The sequence below is a fragment of the Lissotriton helveticus genome, chromosome 1_1, assembly GCF_964261635.1.
Source record: "Lissotriton helveticus chromosome 1_1, aLisHel1.1, whole genome shotgun sequence".
In the NCBI taxonomy this organism is placed as follows: Eukaryota; Metazoa; Chordata; class Amphibia; order Caudata; family Salamandridae; genus Lissotriton; species Lissotriton helveticus.
This window is the reverse complement of record NC_136057.1, coordinates 1,654,303,278-1,654,326,372: the sequence shown is the minus strand read 5'-3', so window position 1 is coordinate 1,654,326,372 and position 23,095 is coordinate 1,654,303,278. Positions and strand designations below refer to the sequence as shown.

Genomic DNA, 23,095 nt, shown 5'->3' with positions numbered 1-23,095 from the left:
TTTAAATGTTTTTACTGTTTTTGTTTTGTTGTATATATTTATATGTTATTAAAGTTTTATATTCCTACTACTTTGTTGGAGTGCTATATATTTTTAATGTGACACATAATTGTAAAAACTTTGATGTACAAAGAGTCATTCCTGGAATCTTCCGCTTCAGGCTCGGTCCCCTCCCCAATCACAATACAGGATGGTTTTCAGATAGTAGGAACACGTGTGGTGTGACGGATCTCATCGAGTGTGGGCCTTGATCTACTATAACTCCTTTGAAGAGGGGTGATTCTTTACAGCTGGGGCCATAAACTACATCTGCAGGGCTAGCTGATAGCCTGGACAATCGGACACAGAGAAAGAGGAGTGTCAGAGGGTGCGGTAGTGAATAGGGCGAAAGGGAGGTGTCGGGCGGGCACAGAGTGTGATTCTCAGGGAAGAGCAGCGCAGATGGGGGGAGGTTTATTGCCCATGCATAAGACAGAGAGCGGTGGTGACCAGTGCCTAGGGAAGATGCTTGCGTGGGTGAGGAGCCATGCTACGAATCGACAGCGTGCAGAGAGTGGGTCTGGTCAAGACACCTAAAATGGCTGCCGTGCTCGACAAAAGTGTGGCATTTCAAAAAAGGCAAGATGGCGCAGACAATGTTTTTCAACACTTCCTCATTTCCTTCGAATCGAACGTTAACAGACGTTGGGGCATATTACCAAAGTTAAGCGATATTTATCGCTAACGATGCTTACCAACCAATTTTTTACCACTAAGCATCGTCAGAAATTATCGAAGATAAACCTTACTATTATCAAGGTTTATCGCAAATGCGAAAATAAACGGCCGCAATGCATGAATATCGCTAAAAACTCAGCGATATTCATGCATTACCGAGCTAATGCTCTTAGCCATGTTATCCACCTCCCATTGGATAACATGGCTAAGAACTGCTCAGGGCAGGTGTTACTTTTTGGAGATATTCGCGCTTAGCGCGAATATCTCCAAAAGTTGGTAATAGGAGATAGATATCTTGCATGTTGTAATGCAAGTTATTGTGGTATATGGAACTCATACCATAATCTCTCAGGAAAGCAGAAACTGATCCTTTTGGGACCGCCTAAAAAGGCCTAGGGGGTGAGGAGTACTCTACTTTGCCCCCTTTTCACGTTCCGAACTATTTTATTTTACTCTCTTCTGTAATTACACAAAATACCAGCGATAAGATGCATCGGAGACACACAGTGAGAGAAAGGAGGCCGGAGATGAAGAAGACATGTCAAATACACATTGGAGATAATATAGTGGCAGAAGGGAAGTAAATATGAGTAAACTTACCATGTAACATAAAAATGTTGCACTCTATACTATAAGTCTCATTTTATACTACAATCACTTCGCTACAACCTCATAAATTAAAAATAAAAATGAATAATGTCTCAAACAATTTTTGATTTCTAAATATAAATTTATTCTTCAGAATTTTCTAAATTTGAAAGAACTAGTAACATGTCCTCATCAGCAATGTCCTCATTAAAAGTCTCCAATGATGATTCTTGTAACTCTATGGTCTCCAAACACTCGATAAATTCGCCATCAAGAGATTGATCAAAAAAATCATTCAAGTCATCTCCTCCTTGTGACAATATTTCATTATTGGTGCTGTCAATTTCAATCAATGTAGTGGAATCATTCAAGTCATCTCCTCGTGACAATATTTCATTATTGGTGCTCTCAATTTCAATCAATGTAGTGGAATCATTCAAGTAATCTCCTCCTTGTGACAATATTTCATTATTGGTGCTGTCCATTTCAATCAATCTAATGGAATCATACAAGCCATCTCCTCCTTGTGACAATATTTCATTATTGGTGCTCTCAATTTCAATCAATGTAGTGGAATCATTCAAGTCATCTCCTTGTGACAATATTTCATTCTTGGTGCTGTCCATTTCAATCAATCTAATGGAATCATACAAGTCATGTCCTCCTTGTTACAATATTTCATTATTGGTGCTCTCAATTTCAATCAATGTGTTGGACAATTCAAAAGAAATTGCCACGGTCTCTTCATTGTGAGCCATTTTATTTTGAAATTGCTTGCTGTAAATTGCAGAAAAAAATAATCACTTTCATTTATCGTTTTTAGTAATACATAATATAAAACTAACTTTATCAAGTATTTAGTATAACAGAAGGACTGCAAATAAATAACAGAAAACATTTTTCAAATTATCTTCAAGTGTACAACATAGTTCCCCTTACAAATTAACAACTCACCTTTTTAAAAGTAGCAGAAGTGTTAGTACTGTGTAAATCAAACACCAGAAATTCACCACCAAAAATTCCTCACAAATGTACCTCAGACAGTAGTATCACAAAATGGCTGTGGTTTCCTCTCATTTGACATATATACATAACCAATTAACTTTCATCACACACAAATACAAAACCAAAGTAACATTTTAATTGGTTCTAAATTTCAACACTTTCAAATGTGTTTTCCCCATGCAATTTTCCATAGGACATTTACATACGTCTACAGCCTGAATGGCTGAACGGAATTACACCAAACTTGGCAAAATGGTACATCAAACCTAAGAGGTCAGGAAGGATCTACTATGCCCCCTTATGGTCATTTCCCCCTTCGCTTTGGCCTCCTCTTGTCTCTCAATCCTACCGAGGGACAAGATGGCGGCCGCTACGGACTGTTTGGAATGTTGACAGACGCCGGAGAACCAATCAGCTTCGCAAAGCTCCGTAACGCGAAAAGTACGCGAAGCGGAGCGCTGTTACAGATATATATCTTTTTTTGAACGTTAATTTCTCAAAATCCACTGGAGCACATATATTGAGACCTAGCAAAGGCACATCGGGCTACCAGTCCCTAATATTTTGCCAAGTTTCGTGCAAATCCATTCAGCCGTTCGATTATTATTATTTTGGTTTTTTTTTGCCCCGCGGGGCCCTTTTAAAACCTCCACATCAAAACTAGGGGGTCAGCGAGGATCTACTATGCCCCCTTATAGTTATTTCCCCCTTTGTTTTGACCTCCTCTTGTCTCTCGATCCTACCGAGAGACAAGATGGCGGCCGCTACGGACTGTTTGGAATGTTGACAGACGCCGGAGAACCAATCAGCTTCGCTTCACAAAGCTCCGTTGCGCGAAAAGTCCGCGAACCAGTGCGCTGCCCAGTCCGCGCTTACAGATATATATCTTTTTTTAAACGTTAATTTCTCAAAATCCACTGGAGCACATATATTGAGACCTACAAAAGGCACATCGGGCTACCAGTCCCTACAATTTTGCCAAGTTTCGTGCAAATCCATTCAGCCGTTCGGGCTAAAAGTGAGGCCAACCGCCCTATGGAAAACTCAATGTTAAAAACACGTTTTGGGACCCCCCTTTTTTCTCGGCCCCCCCTTGACGAACCCCCCCCAAATTTTCAAGGGCTGCTCAGAAACAAAATGTGCCATTTTCCTGAAAATTTCAGCCAATTCCGTCCACAAACGCCAAAGTTATTAGACATAGAATTTTCAAAAAACCCATAGAGAAAAAATCCTAACTATATATACCTACTGGCGACCGCCAGTAGGTAATATATATATATATATATATGTTTTATTTCTTTTTAAATGTAAAGGTCTTGGCTGAAGCCAGGCCTGAATTACGTACCTTGTTTCCATTCTGCGGGTCGTTTTAATAGTAAGCCAATAAGAAATAAATAAAGTAGGTTTATGTAGTTCAGTGTTTTGTATTTTGGAGTAAACATTCTCATTATTAGGCTAGCTCAGATTTCTTGCAGAAACAAGTACTAGGGCACATGGAAACAAAGCTGTGTTCCTGGAAGGACATCATTTGTGCAGATTCAAGTGACTGGATTAGAAATCAGGCTTTCAGATTCCATGTCCACTACGTTCTTGCCAGCATTCTTTTGGCTTTTTCAGGTTTCAAAAGCTTTTGATTGCTCTGCTTTTCGAACTGAACAATTATGGATGTAAAAAAAGTTGGCATGTTTAAAAAAAGTATTACAATAATGTTGGACACGTCTCAGGTGGGGTCTGCCACGACAAGATGGCGGACGCAACTTAGCTTCACTCTGCCAGGGGACCCGTGATCTGGGCCCATCCGGACAGAGGAGCTGAGTGGATATCCCCAACCCAGGCTGCAGAGGACCAGAAGAATTGTGGGATTGCCGCCTGTTGAGTCAGGGAAGGAGAGAGGAGACAGCAGCGGTGCTGATCGCAAGGGTGAGAACTCAGGCCTGTACGGCCTACGATCCTCACTGCATGCCCTCTGGATGGACTGCGGTGGCTGAGCCTGGAACAAGAGCTGGCTCACCTCTGCTGTGAGAGATATTGACAGGGAGCGTAGCACTGAAGGCATGAGCCACTCTGGTGACCACAGAGAGCGCTGGGAGAGCGGTTCTGTGGCCACGCGGATGGGCCTGGAGGCCCGTGAGAAGGCAGTGTGGACCTGTGACTCCCGCCCCATCTTGTAGATGACCGGGAAGGAGGCATGGAGAGAGTCCTGCGGAACTGGGAGCAGGGGGAGTAGGTCAAGGCGCCACTGACTGTGGACTCCCCGGAAGTGAGCTGTGGTGGCTGCTACCAAGGGCACACATGGACCTACCCACAACCACTGCTAGAGTGGTGGGGGAGTGTGGTTCTACATGCCTGGGCCATACTGATGGCCGTGGTTGGTTGTGTAAGATCCTGGCCACGTCGGAGCTACTTTGTGCCCCTGGCATAAACGATCCTGCGAGTATGGAGTGAGGCAGTGGAGAAGGGGCACCTATTGTTGATACATTGGTCCTCCGTGCCAAACCATGGGACACAGAAGCTGCCTCCTCTTAGAACAGCCCCCTTTGGTGAGACTGCTTGTGCCGCTCCTGGACCAGTGATGACTTGTGCCCCCAGGTTCTGGGCCGAGGTGGAGCCTAGGGGGCCAACAACATCATCCTCCTACCAGAAGCATCAGTCCATCCCTTGGGCAGCGGTGTACCCAAGCCCCCAACGTCTGGACTTCTCGTGACTCTGGACCATTCTGCACACCTGGCAGTTTGGGGGAATGGAGTGTCATAGTATGCCGGCGACTGCGGCATACAACGGTGGGGAGAGGCCCCTACCATTTTCCAATTGACACCTGCATCACAGAGGAGGAACGTATCCAATGCATTGGACCGCAGGGGGCCAGTGGGGTGCACACCCTGGGCAACTGAACAGAGGGTGTAGTGGAGGGTGCCGAAAGCCATCCCAAGACGTCATTATACCGACTAGCACAGCCGCAGAGACCTTGGACACTGCCAGCACCAAGCTAACAAAATCCTCGTGGTCAACACGACACCCAGCAGATTTGGGAGGCAGAGTGCATGCAGTGGCAGTCGCACTGAGTCTACAGCATGATGACCAACGTAAACTTACTTACTTCAAGAATAGTGCAAATGGAGACTGTCCTGAAAACACTAGAATCTACCATGACAGAACTTGAAGGAAAAGTCAAAGACATTGTTGCCAGAGTTCACGTGCTGAAAAGCAGGGGCAAAGATGCTGAGGGCAGATCATGGCCCAAGAACTTGTGCATCATTTGCTTCCCGAATGCATGGAAGGGGGGATCCCATCGCCTTCATCGGAACTTGGGTTTCCACTGTAGCAGCACCTATGGGGCGGTCCTCCTTTTTCTTAGTGAAGTGGTCCCACTATAAACTTGCCAGATGACCTCCACCTGGTATGCCACCCTGGCCGGCTGTCGCCAAAATAATGAACTTTGGGGACAAGGAAACCATCCTCCAAGTAGCCCTGAACACGAGACCCATTAACTCCCGCCTACTTCCGTTTCTGGATCACACCCTGTCGGTCTAGCGCTGCAGAGTCTTGTTTCTGGAAGTAAAAAAAGAAGCAGAGATCCGCTGCCCTCACTTACTTCCTGTCATTACCGGCAAAATTTAAAATCATAGCGTACCAGACCGACAATTTCTTCACAGAGCCCGCGGATGCCTGGCACTGGGTGGAACAATGATGCTATAAATCCTCTGAATCCAGGACTCTGGGCTGCACCGCCATTTGACCACCATCGGGTGGTTGGTCCAGTCAATGGGGAAGAGACAGGTAGACAACAGGGGTGCCAACCCCTGCCCAAGACAAGCAGATGGAGGAGCTCACAGCTGCGACCAAAATGGGGGAACAGAGAAGGACCCGCAACAACACTGATGATCCACACTTGGAGGCTGGGCAAGTTCATCAGATATCAACGCAGTCTTGGCCCATCTTCCTGTGGTCACACCACAAATGACAGATGACTTCGCTTAAATACGACATTAGACATCCACAACCTGACCATCTACAAATTGGGGGCCTGTGGCGCCAGACCTGGATGGTCCAACGATCCTGATTCCCATGGTGTCAAACCGGGTGAAATGGAAACCCCCCCACCACAGCCTGTAGCCACCAAACGCGCAACTGCCTTTCAGATAGATTACCCCCCTTGTTCTCATGGACACCTTTTGGAAATCAAGGATCAATGCCTCGGGGCTCCAACAAGCGAAATTGTATTCTACCTATTTGAGCAGCAAGATGTTACCCTGCCTCCCTAGGATTAAGAGTTGGGAGCTATGTTTACCATTTTTGCAGAGCCAGAAAACATGCACACCTGCTGCTACACACGTAGTTAGGCCCATAGATAGAGTCCCTAGAGGTCACCGTCTAGCCTCCACCTCTTACCCTGCAGACAATGGTTTATCACCACCAGATGGCTAAACTCTTGTTACTAACTTGGAATGTCCAAGAGCTGGGCATGGCCAAAAAACACCACGCAGTACATCAACATGTCAGAAGGAGAGGCACCCACATTGTCTTCCTCCAAGAAAACCATTTCGCTAAAGGAGAGGATCTTAAACTACAAAAACGTTGAATAGGTCAGTGCTATAGCACTACTTACTCGGGCTACACCAGGGGAAAACTCATATGGATCCAATCTTGCGTGCCCTTCAAGGGTACGGAGGTTGAAACAGACCGTGAGGGGTGATACGTGTTTGTGGAGGGACAGTTGTATGATTAGAAACTACTGTTGGGGAGCATCTGTGCCCTGAATGTAGTACAACAACAGTTTCTGGTGCACTTCACTTCACTATTGACCAGATGGTCCAATCAACCCTGGATCTTTGGAGAGGACTTTAACTGTGTATTAGACCCCCAGCTTGACAACTTACAACCCTCCATCCAGTTCTCCCACAGTGGGCACAGCATCCTACCTGTCCCAATGGCTCATACCTTAGTCCTCAGCAGACAGCTGGAAACAATACACCCAGACACTAGGGAATACTCCTTCTATTCACCAACTCACGACTTACACATGTGCCTAGACCGCTTCCTATGTTACAGCACAACACAAATGAATGTCATAGAGGCCGTATACTTGGGAAAGACCCCATCGGACCATAACCTGCTCATCCTATGATTCACCTGGGGAGAACCTCTTCCACCAGTACCAACCTGGCACTTACATCCTGCATCACTAGAAGGCCTGGCATACCAAGAATCAACTCGAAATGCCTGAACAACTATATCATTGACAACTGGGGATCATCCACCACACACATGGTGGTGTGAAAGGTCCTAAAAATGGTCAAACTAGGGTATTGTATCCATAGCGTAATGGGATTGCGAAACACCGTTCAACGCAAGCTAACACAAGGTAAAACTGTCCTTGGAGCTCTTGAGCAGACTGCACTGGAGGATGTTGCAGCGTGGGTCGAGCCAAATTGCCAGACCCGACTGCTGGAGTTACTGTGATGCATAGACTATAGCGCATACCAGACCAGGATGCATGCAGAAGGTGATAAGCCCGGCCGCCTCTTGGCGTGGCTGCTGAGGAGTGGGATCAACGTTGAGCCAATGACCGCCATTCGTGTTTCCCCAACAACAGTGGTCACAACCAGGGATGGGCAGGCAGAACTCGCAGAATATCAATCCATGAAATTCCTTGGAGTTACATAAAAGCTCTATGAGATTCTGTGTAGTTCCCAAGGGGGCGGATATCAGCACGGTGTGCTGATTTTTGGTGCTGGGAGCTTGTTCCGTGCTGTAAACTCAGAGTGATTTAGATAAATGAAACACAATTACTAGAAAAACAATAGTTTAGATCCACACGGTTTTATTCACAGTGGGATGTAGTATAATATACAACTAATATAATGCAATAAACTGTATTAAACGTCATACAGTGCCCCACGAGGGAGAGGAACGTGATGGTGAGGGAGTCGTGAAGTGAAGGGATCATGTGACAATAAAATCAGTTGTCATGTGACAGTAAATAAACAGGATAAATCTGCATATAAATCAGAGGTTCTACGTCAACTACAGGACACAAACTGCTATCAAATATTGAGGTCGGACCCTACTCGATCCATTGCCTCCGAGATCCTCGAAATCACCCAAGAAGGTTTGGATATGGGCTTCTTGTCAGAGAACGAGTTCCAGTTCCTTAACAACAAACACCCACGTCTGGCAACTATTTATACGTTACCCAAACTGCACAAAAGCATGTCAAGTCCACCGGGCCGGCCGATTGTTTCTGGCTGCGGATCCCTTCTGGAACCATTGGGAAAGTACATTGACTTTTTCATCAAACCTTTAGCAGAGGCCACTCCTTCATACATCCGGGATACTATGCACACCATTAATATAATTGAGAGCATCTCATTTGACCCATCCCATCAAAGACTAGCCACCTGTGATGTCGTCTCCCTTTACACCTGCATCCCTCAACAGGAAGCCCTCACGGTGATTGCCCGCTGTCTGAACAAACGCCCAGCACCTGCCCAAGTACCATCTGAGTTCATTATAGCTCTACTGAAAATTGCAATGACCCGAAATTTTTTCCTTTTTGACACTAATTTTTACCTACAAACCTCCGGAGTTGCGATGGGCGCTCCCTTCGCCCCTGACGTAGCCATTCTATATATGGCAGCATTCGAAGAGGACACTGTTCTAAGTCAACTCAACCCATTCAGAGACCAAGTTGGTCTCTGGATGAGGTATATAGATGACATCCTCTTGATCTGGAATGGGAGCCTAGACCAACTTAATGATTTTTTCGCCTGGCTCAATGAACAATCTCCGCACATTAAATTCACAATCTCATCAGACAATCACTCCATTGATTTTTTGGATGTCACAATCTACCATGAGTCTGGCAAACTCCTCACTAAACTATTTCGCAAACCTGCGGAGAGGAATTCCTTATTGGCATATACCAGCCATCATCCACGAGCCCTTCGTGACAACCTGCCCTTCGGGCAATTCCTGAGGATACGTCGAAATTGTTCCACCAAAGAGGATTACTTCTCAGAATCCCAGGATCTGTCAAATCGATTGCTGAGCCGAGGCTACCCCAGACGCTTGATCAAAAAAGCCCGCAAGCGGGCTTGGTTCTATCCTAGAGAGGAATTACTAGTGCCTAAACATAGAACGGATGATCAAGAGAACCGCATTGTGTGCGTCACGACTTTCAACACGAGAAGCAACACCATCAAAAAAATTCTCAATAAACATTGGCACCTGGTCTCGGACGAGATCAGCCAACCAATGACACCACTCCATGCTTTCAAGAAAGCTAAATGCATCAGGGACCATGTCGTGAATTCTTTTCTACCGCCAGAATGCCACCCAACGATCAACACTCTATGGAATCTACCACCGGTATTGGGTCACTCCAAATGTGGGCATTGTAAGGCCTGTGACTCAACGATACAGACCAAAGACTTTACTTATCTCCATCTAACTGTTAAATTGAAATGCTTCAGCAATTGCAATACTAGCAATGTCATCTATGCTATTTTATGCCCATGCCAGAAGATCTACATTGGGCAGACCCAGCAAAAAATCAAAGCTCGTATACTGCAACACATGAGTCGTATTCGCTGCGAGGTGGAAGGTGCCCCACTCGCGGAACATTTCAAATTGAATAAACACCCACCAGAGAGCTTACGATGGTTGATCATTGAAAAAATAACACTTGGACCACGTGGTGGTAATATCTCGGACATTCTCAACACACGAGAATTAAAATGGATGCACTTTTTCAACTCCATTGAAACTGGTCTGAACGAATCCGATAGCTCATTCTCCCAACTGGCCATTTTACCATAAAATAATTTTTTATTATTCTACCATTTACTCTGGTCTACACTGTGCCCCCACCATCTGCCATGCACTGTCGAGCAATTGCAAAACTTGTGGTTTCACTGTATGTAGAGCCTTTACCCTCATGTGTGAGAGGTACGCTCTAATAATCATATTGTTTGATGTCCTGGCCATTTTGCTTTTGTTTAGAAATATAGCCTCCTCATTGACATACGTAGCCACGCCATTGCTATACCTGTGACTCATTGATATGCCGAGCTTTTACCCTCATGTTTGAGAGGTACGCTCTAATAACCACATTATTGGCAATCAGGGCCAATCACACATAAATGCGAGAGTATCTGTAAACAGTGGGGTCTCACCCGTTGGTTTCATTAGCCAGTCTTCTACTCAATTATCATTATTGTTTTCTTCATTATACACTGTATTTTTTATGTGAATTGCTACTGTATTATTCGACCATTCTGCGGTCACTACGACCATGCCTGACCCTGTGGTCTTTTTACTAGCTTCATTCCTCCCTGTGGCCACCACGTGACCTGTCACTATGACTACCATAGCAAAATAGGAAGCGCGGCATTCCCACCGCAACTCGCGCACAGAGCTGTCATACTTTACCAAGTAAGTGATTCTGTCTCTGAGAGTCGCTCCCTGCTCGGTGTTGAGACTAGTATTACTCATTATCCCTCATTCTCAATTCCCTCAGATCAATCCCGAGTCAGGAAGTCTTTAAATAATCGACTCTTGAACCGACCGATCGCGGACATTCCCCATGCCGCCAGGATATCGGTAAGCTACACGGCTCGCACAATGAGTATATTAGTCTGTATTTTTGAGCTGCCACGTAGCCTGAATCGCTATCCCCTATTTTACCTCCCTCAGACCCATCCTTCAATTCTTTGAAATTTGAAAACCACGACTGTGTGCCCGACCGCGCCCAAGTCACACAACGGGTGCTATCGGTAAGCCACTTAGCCGTTTTTATGGTGCCCGCTCCTACCTCGCCACAATTTTATGTTTGATATTACATTATGACTCGCTCCCTCTTTCAGATGCGGTATTATTATTCTTCAACTTGTTTGTAATTACCTGAGTTTCCGCCCAAGATCCCACTGCATGCGGACTGTTGGTAAGCTGTATACGGATATTCTCGTTTTGCCATCATTAGTTAAATCCCCTTGTTGACCCTTGAATGGCAGTTAATCTCGCATGCTCACCATTATTATAATCTAAACTCACGCTCACTATGTTAGCCAATGCCATCGCTCGCTCCACCACAGGCCATAATTCCTCCATCTCACCTCCCTTTTGAGTGTTAATGGCTCCCGCGCATTTCAGTCATCTCTTGATCTCTCGTTGGAGGGACGCACAAGTAAGTCCGTGCGGTGATGACCTACCCTCCAGTTCTTTTGGGTATCTTTGTTTGCATGTGCTAGTGTAAGCGACACGCATCTACCCTTTCCCCAGCGTTAGTAATTAACCCGCCATTAATTGCGTAAGCAGGAAGAAGCCTGTAAACAATGTAATGTGCTCACTTGCACTATGTTTCAGTCATTTTTGGCTTTTCTCTACCTATGTGTTCGACATAGAGGTTAATTTCAACCCTCTAATTGGAATTCATTATACCCCTATTAGGTCCTTTGCCCCCACTCCCCCACCATGGTCCTGATGAAGACCCTACAGCAAGGTTAAATTATCCTGCAGCTACAAGAGGGTCGAAACGTCGACTGTTTGTTCTGTATTGTGGCAACCTCACACCAACAATTGTATATTTGCTGTACTTGGTGTCGTATGCCTCTATGTGAAAGATTTACTATGTGTTATACAAGTTGTTGCTACCCCATTGGTGGCTTAAGTAAATGCCTAAACAACTGATTTTACTGTCACATGACAACTGATTTTATTGTCACATGATCCCTTCACTTCACGACTCCCTCACCATCACGTTCCTCTCCCTCGTGGGGCACTGTATGACGTTTAATACAGTTTATTGCATTATATTAGTTGTATATTATACTACATCCCACTGTGAATAAAACCGTGTGGATCTAAACTATTGTTTTTCTAGTAATTGTGTTTCATTTATCTAAATAAATCCCCGTGATATACTGGGACCCCTTCCTCTTATTATCTAGTTCAACCCAGGTCCCAGTGACAACTAATGGGTATACCCCCCCGTGCATAAACTACTTCGAGCAGACGCATGTCTGCGAGGTTCCCCTTTCCCTCCCAATTGTTCTTGATTTCTTCACTCTAGTAACACAATATGGTAGAAAGAGAGCTCTTGTCCTACTCCGAGGACTATATTGACAAACTGCTCCAAAACCCTGACAACATTTTCTTTCAATCTGATGTTCCGACAATTGACTTTTCACTAAAAGATAAAATTTCACGTCTCGAACGCCTGGAGAAAAAACTGGTGCGTACCCGCTGGCACGGTCACTTGCTTACGAAGTACCTGAAAGAGAACATAATTCCGGTTGGATTGCAAATTAAGATAGAACCGGCTATCTTCATTGAAGTCCCCAAATTTAGAGAAGGCTTTAGCCACATATCAAATAATTGCTCTCGCCACTGGATGGTGTTGGGCGTTGAAACTGCCAAAGACCAGGTAGTGCAACTCACCGCTGAAATTGCTGCATTGAAAGCCGAAATATCGACCGACTCTAACTTTGCAAACGCCAAGGATACTCTGACGAATTTACAAGCCACACTTAAGGATTTTGATGTGACCACCCAAAACCGTAAACTTGAAAAATTAGCACGGGATATTCGGCTCTACGATAAAAAGAAGACATATCCATACCTACAAGACGATTATTACCAACAGGATACCCAAGGCCGCTTTACCAACAGAGGCCGGGGCAACTTTAGAGGTAGACGGAATTACCCTACCTTTTCAGATTCGTCCTATAGTTCTGAGGGAGAACCGGACTCCGCAGGTCCTAGCCATCAATATCCGTATTTTGATTACAACTACCCACCTCCGCTTTTTCCTCCTTTTTTAGGACAAGGCCGAGGGTCTTGGCGACCCCCACGAGGGAGAGGCAACTCATGGCCCCGCGGTCAGAATCAACGTGGTTCCCAGCAGAATCAGGCCAACTGGAATGGAGGACGAGGACAACCATCCAAACAAGTCCAATTCCAAGCAGAACCGCACGGCGAGAGGGTGACTCGGAACAAGACATACCGCTGGTAGATCCTTCCAGACAACCTGAAACTCTCAATCCAATTATCAACATCTCCAAGCAACTACTCAGCAATACGGAAATGCAAGTACTCAGCAAGGGACTATCATATGTCCCTACATACAATCCTGACCATTTCTTGGTGAAAACAGAGCTATTCAAATTTTTCAGGAAAATCCGACTAAAGTACTTTTTCCGGAACTCCGTCACACAATCAAAAACATCTGTTACAGGCTTACGACCACCATCCACCTTTGTTCCATATGCCAGCACGATGTCCAATCAAATTCTTGCTTATGAAATGGTTGTTTGGCGTGATGTACAGCGGGCTCTACAGGACAAAACTTTTGTTCGGTATAACATCAGCAAATCTGAGAAAACAGCATTACGGACACTGGCCAATAACACTCAAGTCGTGATTAAGCCGGCCGATAAAGGCGGTGCCATAGTGGTACAGGATAAATCTGCATATAAATCAGAGGTTCTACGTCAACTACAGGACACAAACTGCTATCAAATATTGAGGTCGGACCCTACTCGATCCATTGCCTCCGAGATCCTCGAAATCACCCAAGAAGGTTTGGATATGGGCTTCTTGTCAGAGAACGAGTTCCAGTTCCTTAACAACAAACACCCACGTCTGGCAACTATTTATACGTTACCCAAACTGCACAAAAGCATGTCAAGTCCACCGGGCCGGCCGATTGTTTCTGGCTGCGGATCCCTTCTGGAACCATTGGGAAAGTACATTGACTTTTTCATCAAACCTTTAGCAGAGGCCACTCCTTCATACATCCGGGATACTATGCACACCATTAATATAATTGAGAGCATCTCATTTGACCCATCCCATCAAAGACTAGCCACCTGTGATGTCGTCTCCCTTTACACCTGCATCCCTCAACAGGAAGCCCTCACGGTGATTGCCCGCTGTCTGAACAAACGCCCAGCACCTGCCCAAGTACCATCTGAGTTCATTATAGCTCTACTGAAAATTGCAATGACCCGAAATTTTTTCCTTTTTGACACTAATTTTTACCTACAAACCTCCGGAGTTGCGATGGGCGCTCCCTTCGCCCCTGACGTAGCCATTCTATATATGGCAGCATTCGAAGAGGACACTGTTCTAAGTCAACTCAACCCATTCAGAGACCAAGTTGGTCTCTGGATGAGGTATATAGATGACATCCTCTTGATCTGGAATGGGAGCCTAGACCAACTTAATGATTTTTTCGCCTGGCTCAATGAACAATCTCCGCACATTAAATTCACAATCTCATCAGACAATCACTCCATTGATTTTTTGGATGTCACAATCTACCATGAGTCTGGCAAACTCCTCACTAAACTATTTCGCAAACCTGCGGAGAGGAATTCCTTATTGGCATATACCAGCCATCATCCACGAGCCCTTCGTGACAACCTGCCCTTCGGGCAATTCCTGAGGATACGTCGAAATTGTTCCACCAAAGAGGATTACTTCTCAGAATCCCAGGATCTGTCAAATCGATTGCTGAGCCGAGGCTACCCCAGACGCTTGATCAAAAAAGCCCGCAAGCGGGCTTGGTTCTATCCTAGAGAGGAATTACTAGTGCCTAAACATAGAACGGATGATCAAGAGAACCGCATTGTGTGCGTCACGACTTTCAACACGAGAAGCAACACCATCAAAAAAATTCTCAATAAACATTGGCACCTGGTCTCGGACGAGATCAGCCAACCAATGACACCACTCCATGCTTTCAAGAAAGCTAAATGCATCAGGGACCATGTCGTGAATTCTTTTCTACCGCCAGAATGCCACCCAACGATCAACACTCTATGGAATCTACCACCGGTATTGGGTCACTCCAAATGTGGGCATTGTAAGGCCTGTGACTCAACGATACAGACCAAAGACTTTACTTATCTCCATCTAACTGTTAAATTGAAATGCTTCAGCAATTGCAATACTAGCAATGTCATCTATGCTATTTTATGCCCATGCCAGAAGATCTACATTGGGCAGACCCAGCAAAAAATCAAAGCTCGTATACTGCAACACATGAGTCGTATTCGCTGCGAGGTGGAAGGTGCCCCACTCGCGGAACATTTCAAATTGAATAAACACCCACCAGAGAGCTTACGATGGTTGATCATTGAAAAAATAACACTTGGACCACGTGGTGGTAATATCTCGGACATTCTCAACACACGAGAATTAAAATGGATGCACTTTTTCAACTCCATTGAAACTGGTCTGAACGAATCCGATAGCTCATTCTCCCAACTGGCCATTTTACCATAAAATAATTTTTTATTATTCTACCATTTACTCTGGTCTACACTGTGCCCCCACCATCTGCCATGCACTGTCGAGCAATTGCAAAACTTGTGGTTTCACTGTATGTAGAGCCTTTACCCTCATGTGTGAGAGGTACGCTCTAATAATCATATTGTTTGATGTCCTGGCCATTTTGCTTTTGTTTAGAAATATAGCCTCCTCATTGACATACGTAGCCACGCCATTGCTATACCTGTGACTCATTGATATGCCGAGCTTTTACCCTCATGTTTGAGAGGTACGCTCTAATAACCACATTATTGGCAATCAGGACCAATCACACATAAATGCGAGAGTATCTGTAAACAGTGGGGTCTCACCCGTTGGTTTTCATAGCCAGTCTTCTACTCAATTATCATTATTGTTTTCTTCATTATACACTGTATTTTTTATGTGAATTGCTACTGTATTATTCGACCATTCTGCGGTCACTACGACCATGCCTGACCCTGTGGTCTTTTTACTAGCTTCATTCCTCCCTGTGGCCACCACGTGACCTGTCACTATGACTACCATAGCAAAATAGGAAGCGCGGCATTCCCACCGCAACTCGCGCACAGAGCTGTCATACTTTACCAAGTAAGTGATTCTGTCTCTGAGAGTCGCTCCCTGCTCGGTGTTGAGACTAGTATTACTCATTATCCCTCATTCTCAATTCCCTCAGATCAATCCCGAGTCAGGAAGTCTTTAAATAATCGACTCTTGAACCGACCGATCGCGGACATTCCCCATGCCGCCAGGATATCGGTAAGCTACACGGCTCGCACAATGAGTATATTAGTCTGTATTTTTGAGCTGCCACGTAGCCTGAATCGCTATCCCCTATTTTACCTCCCTCAGACCCATCCTTCAATTCTTTGAAATTTGAAAACCACGACTGTGTGCCCGACCGCGCCCAAGTCACACAACGGGTGCTATCGGTAAGCCACTTAGCCGTTTTTATGGTGCCCGCTCCTACCTCGCCACAATTTTATGTTTGATATTACATTATGACTCGCTCCCTCTTTCAGATGCGGTATTATTATTCTTCAACTTGTTTGTAATTACCTGAGTTTCCGCCCAAGATCCCACTGCATGCGGACTGTTGGTAAGCTGTATACGGATATTCTCGTTTTGCCATCATTAGTTAAATCCCCTTGTTGACCCTTGAATGGCAGTTAATCTCGCATGCTCACCATTATTATAATCTAAACTCACGCTCACTATGTTAGCCAATGCCATCGCTCGCTCCACCACAGGCCATAATTCCTCCATCTCACCTCCCTTTTGAGTGTTAATGGCTCCCGCGCATTTCAGTCATCTCTTGATCTCTCGTTGGAGGGACGCACAAGTAAGTCCGTGCGGTGATGACCTACCCTCCAGTTCTTTTGGGTATCTTTGTTTGCATGTGCTAGTGTAAGCGACACGCATCTACCCTTTCCCCAGCGTTAGTAATTAACCCGCCATTAATTGCGTAAGCAGGAAGAAGCCTGTAAACAATGTAATGTGCTCACTTGCACTATGTTTCAGTCATTTTTGGCTTTTCTCTACCTATGTGTTCGACATAGAGGTTAATTTCAACCCTCTAATTGGAATTCATTATACCCCTATTAGGTCCTTTGCCCCCACTCCCCCACCATGGTCCTGATGAAGACCCTACAGCAAGGTTAAATTATCCTGCAGCTACAAGAGGGTCGAAACGTCGACTGTTTGTTCTGTATTGTGGCAACCTCACACCAACAATTGTATATTTGCTGTACTTGGTGTCGTATGCCTCTATGTGAAAGATTTACTATGTGTTATACAAGTTGTTGCTACCCCATTGGTGGCTTAAGTAAATGCCTAAACAACTGATTTTACTGTCACATGACAACTGATTTTATTGTCACATGATCCCTTCACTTCACGACTCCCTCACCATCACGTTCCTCTCCCTCGTGGGGCACTGTATGACGTTTAATACAGTTTATTGCATTATATTAGTTGTATATTATACTACATCCCACTGTGAATAAAACCGTGTGGATCTAAACTATTGTTTTTCTAGTAATTGTGTTTCATTTATCTAAATAAATCCCCGTGATATACTGGGACCCCTTCCTCTTATTATCTAGTTCAACCCAGGTCCCAGTGACAACTAATGGGTATACCCCCCCGTGCGTAAACTCAGAGTGAACTGCACCATGTGGTGCACCAGATGGCGCCTCTTTGTTCTGCAGCTCAAGTAGATTTTCTACTGTAGGAGCTGCAATAAGAAATAAGAATTAATACCACAAATACAGTTCTCTGTTAGCACAAAAGATGGCACAATTTATTGGAAATCAACAAACAATGCAAATACGTGCAGCACAAAGGCAGACAGCAAAGTCACTGAATGCCCAATGATGTGACATTCCTGACAACTTTTATAGGCCCAAACCACAAAGAATGCAGCATCATAATATACGTAACACAAAATAAGCATGGGTCTTTGGACCAATTGGCAACTGCCTAAGCTGCCAAGCTGCGCCATATCATCTATGGTCCAAAATACACTGTTGCCGACCACGTGTCTAAGTAGGCAGCTTTGGGGACTTTCCACTGTAGTACAATGAATTATGATGGTCCTTTCCATAACACGTATCAGAAGCATTTCACAAAACAATATTCTGAAATCTTGTGCAAGCCTTGCGTTACAATAGCAGTTTTACTTAAGACAAAATGGAAACGTTCAACCATTTTGTGCAGAGATTTTTATATCAACTTAACAGGGTCTGAAGCTTCAAGCATTTGGTATCATATTAGAAAGATGGCTTGTACACTACTTGCGCGGCAGCTTTCTCAACGAGAACGGTCACGACCTGCTATGACTGCCCATGTTGAGAAATCTCTCCAAAACGCAAACTAGTGCCTGAAAACCATGCTATGAGAACACAAATTCTCACTCGTGCTTGCCAACTTAACGATGGGAAGCCATACATGAGAAAAAACTCTGCCAAGCAGCAGTTTGTGGAGTTTTGCCCAGTCTCCGTGTTCCACTTGGAACTTCGCTGGCGGAGCAGAATTTTTCACCCACCCATAGTCACAATCCACAAAGCCTTCAGTGAACATTATCGCACACTCTATAACCCACTCCCTGTCGATCGACAGACTCAGATTCCTGAGATCTTACACTTGGTCACATTGCCAGCTTTGGTGCTGGAGCTCAGAGAAGATCTTAAGTGCCCCCTCACAGAACAAGAACGACATAGAGTCATTTGTGATTCCCCACGTGTAAAACTCCAGAACTAGACAATCTGCCCGTTGAGTCTTATAAGGCTTATTAGGCAGCATTGATCTCTAAATTGCTAAAGCTATATACAACGGCCTTCACCACACGGCAATTGCTTCCAAACATTCGGGATGCGCTACTGGTTTCACGTCCAATGTCAGGCTGCAACTTACTTGGAGTTGCCTCCTACAGACTATTATCCATGTCAGACTGTGACTCCAAGAACCTCAGTTTAGCCATAGTGATGCGGTTTTTAGAACTTCTGCCAACTCTGGTACACCTTGGTTAAAACGGGTTCATACAAACTAGATTCACAACACATTAGATAGGAAGGCTATACAGATTGTTGGAAGAAGCCCCACAACGCTGGCCATTTGCAGCATGTGTGGTCCTAGACCATGCAAAAGCCTTTAAGACCCTAGACTGGGAGTACATGTTTGTGACATTAGTCATGATGGGCATAATAGGCAGGTTGCAGAAAATAATAAAGTTCCTCTATATAGAGCACATGACAAGGGTGAAAATTGGACAATGGCTATAGGCCCCCTGCCCAGTTGGCAGGGGCACACTGCAAGGATTCCCCATTTCCCCTCTACTCTTTGTCCTGACAATGAGTCACTTGCCTAGAGACTCAGGCAGGCCGGACAGATGTGGGGCATTCTTGTTGGAGACACAGCCCACGGTGTCTCCCTATATGGTGATGACACCCTAATTTACGTCAGATATCCAAGAAGGCATTGCTCGGATAACATATCTTGGGTGCCTTTAAACTTGCCTTGGGCTGGGGATAAACTGGAACAAGACCTGCCTGTTCCCACTTCACCTGGATTGCCCACCACAGTTTGTTGCAGTAGGCTCCCACTCCACTCGCTGGGAGTCCCATACCTTTCGATATGTGGGCATTATCATCTACCAATTGACCCAAGACCTCATAGATGGTAACCTTATGAAGGTGATTGCCTCCTTTCAACACCAAATCAGTTTCTGGTGCTCCCTCCCACAAACAGTACAAGGCTTAATATCCCTCTCCAAAATGGTGATGGTCCTGCACCTCCTGTATTACTTCACCAATTTACTAGTACACATTCCCCACAGCGTATTGGATCACTGAACACAATGCTAGTGGGACTTTTCTGGAACAGAGGCAGGTGCAGCATGGCCTTAGCCAAGTTGCGGCTCCCTATAGAGGGAGGGGGGCTAGGTGACCTGAACTTTAAACATTACTATTTAGCGGCACAGCTGCAGTGGCCTGCTCTGTTGGCTGGCAGGAAGATATCAAGTGGAAATATGACTGGTACCCGAGAGGAGAGCGATTCACCTAGTGCAAGACCTATTTCTCCCGAATGCAACACTATACCTTCTTTCCGCAAGTGGCCCACGGGAGTTACAGACTAGCACTGCGGATCATAATGAAGATGCCACAATACCCCCCGGGATCCCCCTATGATCCATAAGGGTGCTTTGAGAACTAATCGGACAAGAAGGGATGGAGCGTTGGGGACTGGCAGGAGTGGCAACGCTAGGGGACCTGTTTTAAGGCAGTGTACTCATGCCCTTTGACCAGTTGATAGATCGACAGAACTCCCGGTGGGCCAATTCCTAGCGCATAGACAGCTGGTTATAGAAATTGAGAGGCTATGGATATAGGAGACACAGAATGGGACCCACAACTGCTGATGCATACGCTGCACTTAATGGACATCGGCCTCTGGCTGGTCACTTGGCTCACCAAAGCCCTCTCACATACATATCATCCAAGATCCAAAAGCACTGCTTACATGCGGTTGGGAGGATGACATAGGTCACAAGTTGAACCTGAAGTAATAGGACAGAACAGTGTTACACCCTTGGAAGGTATCCCACAACGCCCCCTTGCAATACATACAACATAACGTCTTACATATGGCATACCTCACCCCGGCTAGATTTAATAGGATCTACCTTGATGCATCCTCTGATGCCCGCACCGTCGCACTATTGGAGCGGACATAATTCACATGGTCCTAGATTGCTTGGTAGCCCGCACATGTTGGACATAGGTCACTGACACGTCAATAGAATCATGGGATGCACAGACTGCAACTGCGTTGCCCGCATCTTGCTGTGCCTTTGTAACCTCTGCAGGTCCGCTTTTTAGACTTTGCGCTGCTGCTGGGGCAGAGGCAGGCTTCGATGCACTGGAAGCTCCTGCGCATGGAAAGCTGGCAGGCAGCAATAACTAAGTGGAACAGAGCCAAGCCATTATTCATGCACGTCTGTAACTGAGAGAACATATTGTACCAGATAGATAATGATATTGTTGTAACATCTGCATAGAATGCCATTCCCACTGTACCATACAACATAAAATCTCAAATAAAGATAGCTAAATAATAATGTTGGACACTCTTCCATTTATTTTCATTTACTTGTCACACTAAATATATTTATAAAGCTGCAGAGGAGAGTATCTCAGCTGTGTCACTTGTAATACCTTATTTGTACATGGGGCAGTAGTCTGCTAACTTTCTCTCTCCTTGACACCATCACGGTCGTCATGTGCTTTGCTATTTACAGTGCCCGCCCGCACCACTGCACACAGGGACCAACACGACAGTTGTATTCAACGGTCCTATGTCATGCCCTAGAGACATGATAGTAGCTTCCATTACTCTGCTTTTTAAAGCTGGCTTGAGATGTGAAAATATTGTCATCACAGACCGTCAGTAAAAGCCAAATCAATGTACTGCAAAATTGGCAGGCTCTAGAAATTGCTACAAAGCGGATAGCCAACCTCCAAAATTGGTAAGGTTGGTAAGTATGATTCTAGATGACGCAAAGTCACATTTCTTACCTTCATCTTAGTGACAGAAAGCTATACCAAATTTAGGATACTACGCACCGGATCACCAAATTAAGTTGTCATAAGAGCTGAAAATTTAAATTTGGGAATGGGTTCTGTAGACGAGTCATGGCTAATGTGTTACTTGTTTTCTGACTGTATTCCTTTTCATCTGACTCTCATTTATATTTCTCTTTCCAGTCGAATTGGATGCTATGTAACCATCTTTCAGAACATATCAAATTTAAGGGATGTCTTCTATAAAGAAATGAGTCAGGTGAGATCACTTTATTAATATACAAATCTTTGCAAGTGATGTGAACTCAGCAAAGCGAGAAAAGCAAGGCATAAGATCACCATCAAACTAATGAGCTCAACAAAGAGGGAAATGCAAGGCATAAGATATTGAACAAACTAATGAGCTCAACAAAGAGGGAAATGCAAGGCATAAGATCACCATCAAACTAATGAGCTCAACAAAGAGGGAAATGCAAGGCATAAGATCACCATCAAACTAATGAGCTCAACAAAGAGGGATATGCAAGGCATAAGATCACCAACAAACTAATGAGCTCAACAAAGAGGGAAATGCAAGGCATACAATCACCATCAAACTAATTTACAAAACACTGATAGTCTTAACCACTGTGTTTTCTTCAAAGAGAAACGGATAAGAGGCAACACTCAGACAGTTGTCGGCTCATTTTATTATTTTATTTTAAGTGTATACAAATCACACTTTGTCACAAGGTGGCTTCAGTTCGCTTATACACCAATAAGGGGAAGAGCATTCAGAGGCATTTAAGAAAATCAGAACATGTCTGACGATTTCAGAGACATATCCGATTTTTAGGATATCCACATAAGGTAAATTTACATGCAGATGCTCTAAATTGGAACCATACATGGTCATTGGTTATCGTGAATACCTGACATAGCTTTGGTCATCATGGACCAATATTAGAAACTCCTTTAGTAAAGAATGTTGGTTTCAAGATTCTTCAAACACTTGTCAGAAGAGGTATGTTTTCAGACTTTTGCAATGTATTTCAAAGTCTGCAGTGAAATTGAAGACCAACCGGAGGACGTTTCCCAGGGTTGGGAATTAAAAGTGCATAAATAACAATCACTTGTTGTTGTTTAGCACTTAATTCAATACATCATTGAAAACAACGGGTGTTGCTAATATCTAGTTTGATGGTACTCACTTTACCAACCAAGGGGGAAGAATGGAAGTCATTCTTCTTGTTATTCAAAGTTGTGACTTGCAGATTACCACACAGGTAAGCAGCAAGTCTTTGCATCACTGATTCATACTGGGGAAGGTGTTAGGAGAACAACATTGGGGTTGTTTGCTCCGTGAAATAACATATGGGTACTACAATCGTGTAAAGTTCAAGACATTAATGAAT

The 23,095-nt window shown here is 44.6% G+C and overlaps 1 protein-coding gene across 1 annotated transcript in view; it reads left to right on the top strand.

Annotated features, from left to right (window-relative positions):
- Nucleotides 1-23,095, top strand: part of BIN2 (bridging integrator 2) — a 319,199-nt gene that overhangs the window by 234,636 nt on the left and 61,468 nt on the right. The window contains exon 8 of the mRNA XM_078688858.1: nucleotides 21,885-21,960. Within this exon, the coding sequence (XP_078544984.1) occupies nucleotides 21,885-21,960 (76 nt within the window). The remainder of the gene's footprint in view (nucleotides 1-21,884; nucleotides 21,961-23,095) is intronic.